This window comes from Silurus aristotelis, assembly GCF_946808225.1.
Source record: "Silurus aristotelis genome assembly, chromosome: 11".
Classification (NCBI taxonomy): Eukaryota; Metazoa; Chordata; class Actinopteri; order Siluriformes; family Siluridae; genus Silurus; species Silurus aristotelis.
This window is the reverse complement of record NC_139584.1, coordinates 13,921,695-13,935,956: the sequence shown is the minus strand read 5'-3', so window position 1 is coordinate 13,935,956 and position 14,262 is coordinate 13,921,695. Positions and strand designations below refer to the sequence as shown.

General features: G+C 40.2%; 1 protein-coding gene across 3 annotated transcripts in view; it reads right to left on the bottom strand.

Annotated features, from left to right (window-relative positions):
• magixa (MAGI family member, X-linked a) overlaps positions 1-14,262 on the bottom strand; it is a 66,619-nt gene that overhangs the window by 26,501 nt on the left and 25,856 nt on the right. For all 3 annotated transcript variants that reach the window (XM_083553620.1, XM_083553618.1, XM_083553619.1), the window contains exons 5-12: positions 12,731-12,904; positions 9,376-9,553; positions 9,066-9,136; positions 7,349-7,516; positions 3,686-4,130; positions 1,713-2,184; positions 1,349-1,412; positions 1-119 (exon numbers count right to left, since the gene is read on the bottom strand). The exon at positions 1-119 is cut by the window's left edge and continues 283 nt beyond it. In XM_083553620.1, coding sequence (XP_083409746.1) covers positions 1-119; positions 1,349-1,412; positions 1,713-2,184; positions 3,686-4,130; positions 7,349-7,516; positions 9,066-9,136; positions 9,376-9,553; positions 12,731-12,904 — 1,691 coding nt within the window. The remainder of the gene's footprint in view (positions 120-1,348; positions 1,413-1,712; positions 2,185-3,685; positions 4,131-7,348; positions 7,517-9,065; positions 9,137-9,375; positions 9,554-12,730; positions 12,905-14,262) is intronic.

Genomic DNA, 14,262 nt, shown 5'->3' with positions numbered 1-14,262 from the left:
GGACAGGGTGCTTTGGCTGGTGATGGGACCATCTGAGGAAGGAGACATTAAATCTGGAGGGCCCTGGGATGGAGGTACACTGGTGTACGTGCTTGGGGTGACAGGAGATGGGATGTTTCCTAAAAATGGAGTATAGATAAGAGCATGAATTTTTTTGGTATGTAAGCAAAAGTTTATTTTCTTAAGTTCCGACATCTAACTAGATACTATATTTACCCTGTTTGTATATGATCACCTGAGTTTCATTTTTATATCTGGATTTTTTCCTGAGGTGATTTAAACATACATTTACACCAGTAGTTAAACAAATAATATGCAATCAGCTCATTACAATTGGCAACTTTGTGTCTTTTCTTAGTCAGTTATAATCGAGAAGAAAATAAAAATAGAAAAAAAATAAGGTTTAGCATTTTGCTTTCATTTTATTCATAAGTTATTTGAAATTAAATAAACCCTTAAAGGTTTTGTTTGTTGAATGTGGTTAGGCGAACAATTGAATGCAAGTTTATTTGGATAATAACAAGATAATATACATCTCAGATGTTCTGAAGAGGTTTGAGCAACAAGCCTGAAATGAGGTTTAATTGTCAGATTCATGCGTGTTGATATAATCTTTTGGATTTATTCATGATACTCAAAGTGCACAACACAACTTTAGTCATATATATTGAGCAAACATAACATCATGGCCACTGATCAGGCATAACATTATGACCACCTGCCTAATATTGTGTTGGTCCCCGTTTTTGCTGCCAAAGCAGTCCTGACCCATCAAACATTAACAGCATTAACTTCTTCAGCAGTTTGAGCTACAGGAGCTCTTCTGTTGGATCGGACCACATGGACCAGCCTTTGCTCCCCACGTGCATTAATGAGTCTTGGCCGCTCATGACCCTGTCGCCGGTTCAACATTGTTCCTTTCTTGGACCATGTTTGATAGATACTGAACACAGCAGACCGGGAACATCCCACAAGAGCTGCTGACCCAGTCGTCTATACATCATAATTTGTCCGTTGTCAAATTCGCTAAAATATTTATGCATGCCCATTTTTCCTGCTTCTAACACATCAAATTTGAGGACAAAATGTTCACTTGCTGCTAAATATATCCCACCCACTAACATGTGCCATGAAGATATAATTAGTGTTATAAACTTAACTGGTCATAATGTTATAATGCCGTAAAGTTATACCTGATCGGTGTATGTATACACACACACACACACACACACACACACACACACACACACACACACACACACACACACACATAGTATATTATGCAATACTAATTAATAATAATAATTCTTTACTGTAATGTATATTGTATGCTATATTGTATGATTACCTCCTCTGTAAACCAGTAAGACCACCTCACCCTGTCTCGTATGCTCCTGTAGCACTCTCTGTACCTGTGGATGTAAAAACAAACACACCAATAAATAATCAGAATAATCTACATTAAATAATATGTGCAAGAAATTCATTTCTAAAAATAAGACTTGCTGTAATAAGAACTGCTGGTAACTATTATTATACAGCTTACAGAAATTCCTTGTCCCCAGGAAACTGTTAATGAAAGATATGTAATCTGCTTCTCCAAGGTTCCCAGGATAGCAATTTGTCCCCCTTCTGTATTATATAGGAATTACATGTATATTGATGCAATGGCAATCAAAATTTACTTTATATGGACAGGTGGCTCAAGTTACCTGTGCGAAGCTGAGGTTCTGCACATCAGCGCCATTGATCTTGATGATGGCATCGCCCGGCTGCAGGGACGGGCACTGGCGCCGGTCCCACACCCGCTTGATCAGCGCCAACTGCCCGCCCTGCCCGCCTGCTGTCACGCTGAAGCCCATGCCCCCTCCCTCGCTTCTCCCCAGGGCCACAGGCACAAGCTCACCTCCTGTGCCAGCCCCAGGCGATCCCAGGTTGCCTGGGGCGGGCCGAGGGGGGTTGCTGGCCGGGCAGCCATTGAAGCCACAGGGTGGCAGCTCAGTTGGGGGCACGAGTGGGCGTTGGTCACTGGGAGCACCCGGTGGCACTGGTACACTGCCTACCTCAGGCTGCGGTAGAGGGAGGGCCCCGCTGGACAGATGACTCTCGGAAGACTTGGAGTTCTGGTGAGCCACAGATGGGGCAGGAAGGGTATTGTTGTTGTAACTGCGGATGAGTGAGGCTCTGGTCAAGTGAGGGAAAAGAGAAGACATAAAGAAAAATGATTACAGATACACAACCTATAGAAGTGGACAAGACAATGAAAAAAATTAACCCTGGATTTACTGACATGTTTGGCATAAACTGGTGTCTGATTAGTAAACGTGACAATAGAGATTTAGTATTTAGCCTATAGAGACTAAAGGAATAATAGTTTATGCAAGCTAGACCAAAAATTGCTCATTTCTGATATGTGATAAACTGGTCACTTTAATAGGAACACATGTACTTTCCTGCAGTTATCAAATCAGTCAATCAAGTGGAGGTACCTCAATATACAAAATAATACTGATACAGAAAAAGAGCTTTAGTCAATGCTCACATCGAACATCGGAATGGAGAAAATTGTGTGAGCAGTGTGAATTTAACCATGGCATCGGTGTTGGTGCAGATGGGCTGGTTTTATCAGATCAGAAAATGCTGATAAGAAGTCTACAGTAACAATCTGCTTCAACCATAGTCAGCAAAATAGCTTTTTAGAACACACACACACACACACACACACACACACACACACACACACACACACACACACACACACACACACACACAACCTTGTGTCTGATAGGTTACAAAACCAGAAGACGACATAAGGTTCCATTACTCAGACAAAAAACAAGACTGATATGAAATTATGTGGTCTTCCTGTGTTGTAGCCCAACTGCCTCAGTGTGGTGCATTCTGAGATGCTTATTTGATAAACAGTGGCTATTCGAGTTACGGTGCACAACCATGTGACACAACAAATGGGTTGCATACTAATTAAACATTTTCTTACTTTGTGTAACCTCAAATAGTCAGACAAACAGTGACCACCACTATCAAACCACACTATATACTGTTTCTATGTTGTATATATTATAAACTGTATGAACTGTCCCAATAACTCGGGGCCTGGAACACCTTGGAATGTGATACAAAAGCTTTGCTTTGCCTAAAATTATGTCTTGAAATTGATTGGTGGGAATGATATTGTTATCCCTAGAAAATGTTCAATGCTTTGTACCATTGTACATGTTTTATGCCCAAGTTGCTACTCCTAACTTTAGATCCTAATGCATTCAAGTGTCTTTACTTGGAAAAATATGGGTGCCTACAGAAAACTGATACTAGCATGGCAGATCAGAATCAAGTTTTATAAGAAAAAGTCCATCATAAATTCCATTTTCATAAAAAAAAAAATAAAAAAATAAAAATCTGAATCATGTTGCAGATGGAAACAATTGTAGTTATAACAGAAAATCACAAATCATGTAGCATACTGTAAAAATGAATAAAGTGAATGTTTTGTTCGATGACAATTTGCATTTGTTAGATTTGTTTCGTGTGATCTGTCTTTTTGCTGCTTGGTTTTTAAAAGAGAAGAAAAAGTAATGAGAATCTTTACATTTTTGTCCACTGTTTCTTTATTGCTAGTCACCACTGACTTTAGCTCAATGCCATGGTTTGTTTGTGTGTATATTACCTGCGTGTGACGACAGTGCTGACCTCTGTATCACTGTGGCTTGAGCTCAGTCTCTCTGTCCTCGCCGCTGGCAAATTTGAGGGCAGGCCTGCAATCCCTACAGTTCTGTCTACTGAGTTTCCATTGGGCATGTGGTAGCAAGGCGGAGCTGTCACATTACCATTGGTGTCTAAAGGCTCTTTTTGCATCCGAGGGTAGAAACCGTTGTGATGAGAGGTGGAACGGTTCACATTGTGAGGCGGCGCCTGGGCAGACCCCGAGCTGGGGTCCGAGGGTGAAGATAGACTGGTTTTGGGGCAGCCGTCAGGATTGTAAAGCATGGGATAGCCCCTACGCAGCACCACATCCACACTATGACCCATGGGAACCGCCTTCAGCATCTCCACCACCTCCTTGTGGGACATACCCAGCACACATGTGTCGTTAATGTAGACCAGGATGTCCGCTGAAGGTCATGGACAGACCGAAATATACAGAGTGAAACAAAAAGGGGGAAAGAGAGTGATCATAACAAATATTATTAAAAAAACACTTAATGTTCAGGTTTCTTGATAACGTTTAATCATACTAAAAAAATATTTTAAATGTGATATGCTTTGGTACAGAACATAAGGCAAGATTTAAGACCTATTTAGATTTACAATTTCATACTTATAATTTTGAAAAATTCCTGAACTTCACAAGAACCCTGCAACAGAAACAGTAAAAAAACAAAACAAAACCAAAAAAAAAAAAAAAACCCCACACAACCAGCACCAAACGGAGTTGAAAGTTTTGTGACAAATGCAGCTACTTCATCAAAATTGTCCTTTTGACTGTTTCTCCTCAAATCCTCAGTTCAGTGCTGAATCTATCTGCAGTTTTCAATAACATGAACCACCACATTCCCGCTGATAAAATGTCTGTAAACTGCCACTCAGACCACTTAAGTCCTACCTTTCAGGAAATGTGGAAGGCTGAGGATGATAATAACTGTTAAACATCAAGCATACATGCTTGAGCTTTATTTCGAAATGCTCCACAAACATTCTAGCTGTCATACACACACATACCGTGTCTATAAAGAAATCCTAATTCCTAATGCTTCTAACATAGTTAATTTTTGTTGAAGAAGCCTGGAATCATTAAAAAAAAAAAAAAAAACTTTTCTAGCTTTATTAAAAATGAATAAAAAACCCCAGATAAGCTTGAATAACAGGCCGCTATTCTATACTAGTTTTTCACACCTACAGTAGATTGGGAAATATCATTTGGATTGGGGAAAACTTTAGAGTCACCAACTCCTGGTTCCGAAATGTCCCTTTTCCCTACGCCACCATGTTATTCACTAATTATTTTTTAATGATCCTTTCAAAATGTTTTAAAATTTCTTTTCTTTTTGATAGTGAGGCTTATAATGTGTACATACAGCTACATTAAATATTTTATTTTATTTTTTACCAAGGATGACAGCCATCTGAGCTAATTATCATGCAAAGCAAGTCGCTCAATTCAACATTATGGCACCATTATGAGAAATGCGAATTAATTTCCCAGTATTTCCTCACCTGTTCTCTGTTTAGCCCTTCAGTTCACTCATTTAAACCTTAATGTGACGTTGTCTCGTTTGTTTTCTAGTTCCCTGTTCTGTTTGCTGTTTGACCCTTGCTAGTGTTTAACTGTGTGGGCCACTGAACAGCTTGATGACCAGCTTTCTATCACAATGTAGCAGTTTTCAGAGCTGTACTGGTGGTGACTATGAACATTGCTGAAAAAGTTGTGTTTATGGTGGTGAGATTAAAAGACGACAACTCCACCATTCAAACACATGTCTCTCATGTCTTTGCCCCTTACTGAGACCTTCAATATGCACACGTGAGCAGTCAGTGACAGTGGTAAAGGATAGAAGGATTTAAAGCCCATCCCAATCAGGATTGAGAGCAGATCAGCAGATTCATACCCAACAATCCACTATCACATGATTGTAATCCGACAAAGGCACTGAGAGAGAGAGAGAGAGAGAGAGAGAGAGAGAGAGAGAGAGAGAGAGAGAGAGAGAGAGAGAGAGAGAGAAAATACTAAACAAGTTAGGGAAAGGAGAGAATGTGCAAGTCAGGATAAATCAGCCAGAAAGAGATAAAGAGACAAGCATTAGAGAAGTTAATAAGAGTAGACAAAGGAAATGGAGAGGAGACAAATACATGAAAAGCAATATATATATATATGGAATAATTTGATCTATTTTTGTGTTCACGATTTCTTTGTCCTCCATGTCTGTCAAACTGAGTGAAGCTACAGTATATAGACAAAAGTTTGTGGACACATGACCATGAGAGTCGTATGGGGTTTTTGAAAATTCCATTCTGTATTTATTTCCACTCGTTGTTATAATAAACTCCATTCGTCTGGAGAGATGCTCCACTACTGTTCCACACTATTGTTCAACAACAACCGCACTCCAGATCCTGTTGTTGAAATTGTGCTCATTCAACCATAAGGCAATAGTAAAGTCAAATACTGCTATAGGGTGAGGAGGCCTGGGGTTCACTCAGCTTTCTACCGGTAATTATTTTTAAAGGTGTTCAGGGCTGAGGTCAGAGCTCTATAGCAGGTCACTCAAGGTCTTCCACTCCAATCTCTGTACAGCTTGCATTGTGCACAGGGGTAGTGTCATGTTGGAACAAGTTTGAGTCTTCTAGTTTAAGTGAAGGGACAAGGAAGAATCTCATTGTACAAGGGAAACAGGTTTCTTTACTTTGCATATGACAATAAACAATATGTGTGCATTCATACTTTGTGGTAACAGTTTTGGAAAGAACCACATATGGTTGGAAAAGTCAGGTGTCGTAATATTTTTTTCTATATAGTGTATGAAAGTGCCTTGGTGCTCATTTGGCAATCATTTAGGTAATAAATATTTTAACCTGTTACCACAAATGTTATCAGCATGGCCCTCAAACTGCTTTTGCTTTACAAGTGCTACTGTTGAATTGTTTTAGAAACCTATTAAAAAAATTAAAAGCTTTACTAACATAATACCCAACCTATTAATTTCAGCTTTACTATTTCCCATCCCAGACCACTTACAGTGTGTGCTGCATCCACATTTTATTTATATGTGCAAAAAAAAAGGCTCACATATTTCCGTATTTATCTACTGTGACGACATCAGGCATGCATAATTAATCCCTAACACAGAAAAGTTACTAAAGTTAATCCTCCTGTTCAAAAATTTTTTTTGAAGCTTTTAAAGTGCTATTATTTAAAAGCCTGGAAGACAAACATAGACACACACTTGCCTCCATGCAAATCTATTCATGTTTCATTTCTGATAGCTAAATGAAATACATGTCAGAGAAGCTGCATTAGTTCCATGATTATATTGATCTCTCTAACTATAGGAATTGTGGGTAATCAAGATGTTCAATGAAACAAATCAATCGGAAAACAACAACAAACGAAACAACAACAAAAAACCACCACCAACATTGGATTTTTGTTTGTTCATCTCACAACTAATATTTTGCACAATAGCAGTAAAAATTCTATATTATTCGTTCAACCTAACAATATTAAAAGTTATCAGGAACTTTGACTGCCCTCTAGTGTCCATTTTAAATCGGAATCATTTATCACATTGGTAGTTGTAACACAGTGAGAGGTTTACACACAATTCAGGTGTACCTGTGTTAAGGGCAGGTGGGCCTCCAGGTGTGACGCTGTACACCTGCAGGAATTCTCTGGGTCTACTGCCCCCTACAATGTTAAAGCCAAAACCTCGTGGCCCTTTTGAGAGACGTGTGTGGATGGAATAGCCCTTCAGTTCAGATGGCTGGTCTGTAAACGGAGGTACTGCGTCATGAAAACAGAAACACACACACAGGCACACACACAATAGTTAAAAGTTGTTCTGAGTTCAGCTAATTTAAATAAACCAGTTTGATAGACTGTTTCACTACATACTAAGTAACTGTAAAACTATACTGCCCTCTGCTGATTAATAAACTGTACCACATGGACATATTTAATAAAACGTTTTGACATTGTAATAAAAATACATATTAAATCATTTTTCTAAACACATAATGCATGTTTTTGTACAAGAACCTTGGAAAACTAGGGGATAACAGTTGTGTGTAATATAATAAAAGATAATACATTAGCCAGTTGTGACGCACTTAAGAATTAAGAAACACAAGTTTTCTATTTACAGATGCAACATTTTGTTAATATGAATGGACAATAATATGGGGGTATCAATGGAAATGCTCCAAGTCACAGAAATGGAGAGAGTTTGGGTTGAAAAACTTGATACACCGTGGTAGCAATTTTTCTAGATGTTGGAGAAACTGTGGAAACCAAAAAGCAAACCATTACCATGTTTTCTGGGACTGTAATATTATTAAATGCTACTGCAGAAGAATAAATATAACTATACAGGATATTTTTATAATGTGTCATATCTTTTGACAGTCAAACCTTAGTTTTTGGTAAAATACCCCAGAAGAGATAAATAATTAATAAATATATTGCTGGTGGCTGTTCAAAGGTTTTACCAAAAAATGGTTGTTACAGGAGAGTCATATCCTAAATGCATGAATGGAAATCACAATGGATATTTATAAAATGGAGCAATAAATAGTATTTGAAAATCATAAACTGGAACAATTTGCTTTGCACTGGGAAAAAATGGACCAAATATTCAACATCTCATAGACCTGATTTAATTTTTTTCAATCCAAATGTATGATGTGAAGAAAGATCACTTCCTATATGTACATAGTTTTCTGATGAATAGATGTAAATGTATGTGTGTTTTAGGGGTGATCCCAAATAGTGGAAGATTCGATGCTTCGAAACGAGGAGCCTGATTCGACTACCAATCTCACAGTCGAATCTTTGCAGAGGTGTTCTGAAACGAGGACCATGCCATTTTGGTTATATGGGGGTGCTCAATGTCTGATTTCATATAGAATTAAAAATGATCAATGTCTGGGATGTTCTTTAAAGGCATATTCTGTTCAAATTTTATAATGTAAATTAATTTTTGATTGTTTTTCAGTACATCAAATTTGCGCTGTACAATGTCGCCCCCCACCCCCAAGACACACGATTCGACTATTAGCCGATGTATGTAAATCTTCAGTCGAGGACACCCCTAGTGTGTTTATATATGTGTATTCGTTTATATAATATCTGATGTACATCTGATGGAAATGAAATGTTTCTTTTTCTTTGATAAAATGTAATTTAAGAAGAAAGATGCTAAGAAAAGGTTTAGGGTTGGAATGAAGATTCGTATAGTACACGAAGCATAGGGGAAAAAAGAGCTCTCAGATCTCATTAATGTCATGCAGAAAAAACAAAAAGGGAAGAGGCACACCGCAATGCACACACTTACACTCCGTCTTGCTGACCACCTCTTTGTTGTGAGTCCGCGGGTCCAGCCAGCTCGTTGTCTTTGAGTTATGACTGAAAACATGTACGTGTATTAAATGAATATGCATGTCAACATATGTATAATCTTCATACTGCATTTAATGCCTACCGTTTCATGTAAATAGTTGTGATAAATCTGTCAGGGTAAGTGTTATATAAAGATGCATTAGAATAGTTGTTTAATGGTTCCCATGACACTGCTGACTGGATGTTTTTAATATTACTGGCCACAATATGGTGCATATAAGCCGGAAAAAGTAAGTCTGACTCACTTGATGTAGTAAGGTTCTCCTGAGTCACTGAATGCCATCTCCCAGTTTTCAGGCAGCGCCCTGCCACGGGCACCATTCTCCTGCGGGACACCACCATCCCGAGGTCCACCTGAGTCCCACGTCTGATTAGGCGAAACAATGGTAGTAGTCGGGGCACTGCTCGCTCCTGCAGAACCCGCTACACACAGGAAACATAACGTGTAGAACAGGCTTCAAATATACAAAATCTTATGTTACATTAGACATCACGACACCTCTAGCCTTCATTTTAAAGCTATTAAACAAAACTAATTTAAAATTACAAAAACATTACTTACATTACATTATGTATAATATTCATTTGTCGCTTAGGACAAAACCTAAATTAAACCTCCACATTGATAGATTTGACAGAATATGTATTAGTATAGTTCCCTTTCAGGAATTTGAGCTGCATTAACAATGCTTTGGGAACACTTCCGTGTGTGTAATCTGTCCAACGGAAAGTGACGACATCACCGGCGTTTGTTCAGGAAGGTTGGTATGGTAAGTGGTAAATTATAAAAAATAAATAAAAAAAGAGGAAAAAATAAATAAATGGAGAGCAAGCATGGTTACCGGCTGTGTGCAGCTTGCCATGTCTATTAATTTTGTTACTCGCAGTTTTGACCCCACTTTCGCCAAGGCGAAGCGCAGTTGTTCAGCTGACACAGCGGAGCGGTGCATCCCCCAGGGCCCCTAGTAGGGGGAGTCCAAATGGCGATGCTTTGTTTTTGGCCTCCACGTCTGCACAAGCAAGCACTGGGGCCCTGGGTGAAGCACTGCTTTTCTGCATCAGCTTAACCACTCATTATTGAGTTTTAGGTTCAAGATGCTCACCCTTCAGAAGGTCGTGCCTCAAATCAGATCCAGGGACTGGTTTGTCATGATAGATCTCAAGGATGCTTACTTCCACATATCCATCCTTCCTTTGCACAAACAGTTACTGAGCTTTGCTTTCAGGGTCAAAGCTTACAAAATTCGGGTCTTCACGTTCAGCCTCGGCCACATGAAGGATTTGGGGTTAAGACTAAACAGCAAGAAGAGTGTGCTTTCTCTATTACAGAGAACCACTTATCTAGGTGTAGTGTGGGACTCAACCGTTATGTGGGCACAACTGTCTCCTGCTCGGATTGAGCCTATTCTCACAGGCATCAAGAGAGTGAGAGAAGGACAGTCACTCACTGTATAGCAGTTTCAAAGACTGTTGGGTCTGATGGCAGCCACGTCCAACGTGGTTCTGATTTGCCTCCTGCACATGAGACCCCTCCAGTGGTCTCTCAGGGACAAAAAGTTCTCTCATCAGGGCTACCTACTCGGCACTATCAAGGTCATGCGGCGAGCCCTACAGGCCATAGATGTGTAAAGGAAAAAAAAAAAAGTTCCTGTCTTAGGGTCCCATGTTGGGAGCTCCTTGTCCATGTGTACCGCTAATGACAGATGCCTCCCTCACGTGATGGCGGGTGATCATGAGTGCCCGCTTCTCCCGAGGTCTGTGGCGCGGGCTTCACCTCACCTGGCACAACAATTGCCTGGAGATGCTAGCAGTGCTTCTGGCTCTGAAGCACTTTCTCCCAGAATTTAGAGGCAGCCATGTGCTGATCCAAATGGACAACACATCAGTGGTCTCCATCAACCATCAGGGGGGTCTGCAATCTCACCCGTATACAGGCTGGCACGTCAGATCCTCCTGTGGGACCTAGGAAAACTGCTGAGACGCCCACTTAAAACAAGGGCAGAGCCCTGGGAGATAGAGGCTCAATCCAGATGTGATGAAGCAGATATGGAGGAAGTTTTACAGAGCACAAGTAGACCTGTTTGTGACTCAAGAGACATTGCACTGTCCCCTCTGGTTTTTCCTTAATCATCCAGCCCCTCTTGGGCTGGACGCTCTGGTATAGGTGCGGCCGAGGTTGCGCCTGTACGCCCTTCCGTGCTGCTCCCGGGAGTTCTGTAGAAAGTTTGCCGGGATTCTGTCGATCTCTTCCTGGTGGCCCTGTGGTGGCCAGGCAGACCATGGTTTGCGGACCTGGTATACCTTCTTGAGCAACCTCCATGGGAATCTTCTCTCTAAGGCAGGGGGCACAGGTGTTGACCCTGCCCGGAGTTATAAAGGCTGTGGCCCCGAGGGGGTACAGCTAGCTTTCAGCCTCTGGTCTCCGTGCCAAGGTAGTGGAGACCATTTTCCAATCCAGAGATCCCTTAACGAGGAGATCTTATGGCGCAAAATTCCGCCTGTTCACTGTGTAGTGAGAGCACCACCAGATGGACGCAGTTAACTGCCTGGTTCTTGCAGGGACAGTTTGCCACAGGTTTGTCTCCTTCCACCCTGAACAAACTGTTGGCTATTGCGGCTTATCATGCTCTGCTTGGTAAGCAGTCGCTGGGCAAGCACTGGTTAGTGACATGTTTCCTCCGTGGCACCCAGAGGCTTGTGTGGGACCTGGCCGTCATTCTGGAGACCCTGTTTAAGCCTCCCTTTGAGCCCTTGCCTGAGGTGCCCTTAAAGTTTCTTACAGTCAAGACTGTATTTCTTCTGGCTATTTCCTCCCTAAAGAGGGTCGGGGACCTTCAGGCCCTTTCTGTGGCCCATCTCTCCTGGAGTTTACCCCAGGCATGGCCAGTGCCTTTCTCTACCCCAAACTGGGGTATGTTCCTAGGGTGCCCTCGGTTCCCCCACGAATCGCGCTGCAGGCATTCTATTCTCCTTTCTTTCAGGGTACCCTGACCAGGAGAAGCTTAACCAGCTGTGTCCACTGTGAGCACTGGACACATACATACACAAACGGGACTGTGGAGAAAGTCGGAGCAGCTGTTCGTCTGCTACGATCCCTATAAAAACAAGAAGCACCTCAGCAGGTGGATTGTGGATGCTATCTCATCCTCTAATGAGTCCCCTGGTTTTCCCACACCTTTCGTGGGTAGAGCTCACTCTAAATTATGTATGTATTGCATATGTATTGCGTATGCGTATGTATGTTCCTTCTATTTCAGAAGCTAGGGTCGTCTCCACCACATGTGCTTTTATAGCTTCAGCCGGAGGGGTGACGTCACAACCAGGAAGCTATAAAAGCACATGCCTTTCATTTGGACAAATTACACATGATTCAGAGCATGGACAAAGCGGTGTTGACGCAGCGTCTTGTTCGGTCACGGAAACAGGGTCACATAAGTAACCTAGAGACATTATTAACACAAGAGCAAACCATTCAAAAATACCTGTAGGGTTAGAACACCTCTCATTTTCTCTAATCATCTTCATGACAACATGTTTTTTGTAACTTATCACAGCATTTATGAATCTAGAAAAAAAATTACTACACAAGTATTTTGGTACCTGAGAGACCAGAATCTTCCTCACTGTTGTCCCCCTCTTCGACAGCTTTCTCCAGGTTACTGAGCGACTTGCTGCGTGTGCGGAAGTTCCTCAGCAGGTTGCGATGCTCCTGGTAGGTGATAGGTGGGCTGTCGGGCCCAATATGGACTGGCCGTGGAGTACCATAGTAGTTCCCTACAAACATAATTGGAAATAATACTTAATTTATTGTTTTGGGTTTCACATTCTTTCAGTTTTTTTCTTTGCATATATTTAAGAAACTTTATAAATAACCTTACTGTACAATGGAATGTTGTGCCTTTGTACCTCGGTGTACAACTGATATATCTAAAATGTAATGTGCATTTTTTAGAGTTATTAGAATACTTATATTTTTTACTGATTACTTTAGTAATTCTGTATTATTGATCCAACACAAGACATTTTCGATTCCCAAATGCTTTGATGAAACATGAATATGTGAATGTCAGTAAAGACTGAAACATATTACGTAATGCACCACTTATAAGAGTAAAGGCCTGTTGGGTTTTGTCTGCAAATAGATAAATATCTAAGTAAATAAATGATTAAATTTATAAGCAAGCGTGACAGAGTCTTCAGAAGAACTCTGCAAGATGCTTAGAAAAACTTACCAGCCAATTTATAAAAACGCACAGTGTACCCAAGACTAATGATGCATTTTTCTTCTCAAATATTGACTATAACTTGTTTAGTTTATTGCTGTTTACTGCTCTCCATAGTATTTTAAAAAGACATCTTTGCTTTGCAGCATTTCTTGAATGTGTTTAAGATTATATTAGATGGGGTTTGTTTTGCTATGTCACAACATCTCAATTATGTGATTACGATATCCCTAGTACTGAAGTGAGCTTTCTTTATGTTGGAGAATGGCCACACTTGTAAAGTTTTTACTAGCAAAGTGTTAAACAGATCTAATATAGCCATATGAACAGTACCCTTAAGTAATTACTGGCCCAAAAACGCAGAGGGATCTCAGGTGGAGCAACTTTTCCACTTCTTTCCATAGAATGCAGGAAGTGACTAGAAGCAGCTTAGTTACCTACAATGTTATTGACTTATTATTATGAATTGCTATTCAGCTAAACCATCAAATTATATAAAAGTATTAGATCCTTATGGCTTGGTTTTTGTCAGTGTCAGTGATCTAGTATGCAATATACATTTACAGTATACATATTCCAAAGAAACTTTAGTTTATACAAAATCTTTAAAGTGAAATTAAAAACATACAAGTCTCCTACTGCTTTGTTGTCTGTGAGCACATTCAATGTTTTACATCAACAACATCGAGGACATTGTGGAACTGTAAGGCTAGATGCTATAAATACATTTGATAGCTCAACAAAGCTGTTGTACAACAGTTGTAGTCAAAACTATTTATACCCTTGGTATTTTTATAATGTTTTTGAGTTGTCTTCTGTGATGAATGAGTTTTATAAAACTTTCATATATTTAATATGTGACAAACAACTGAGAGAATAACATCTGATATTTAAATAAAAAAGGTAACA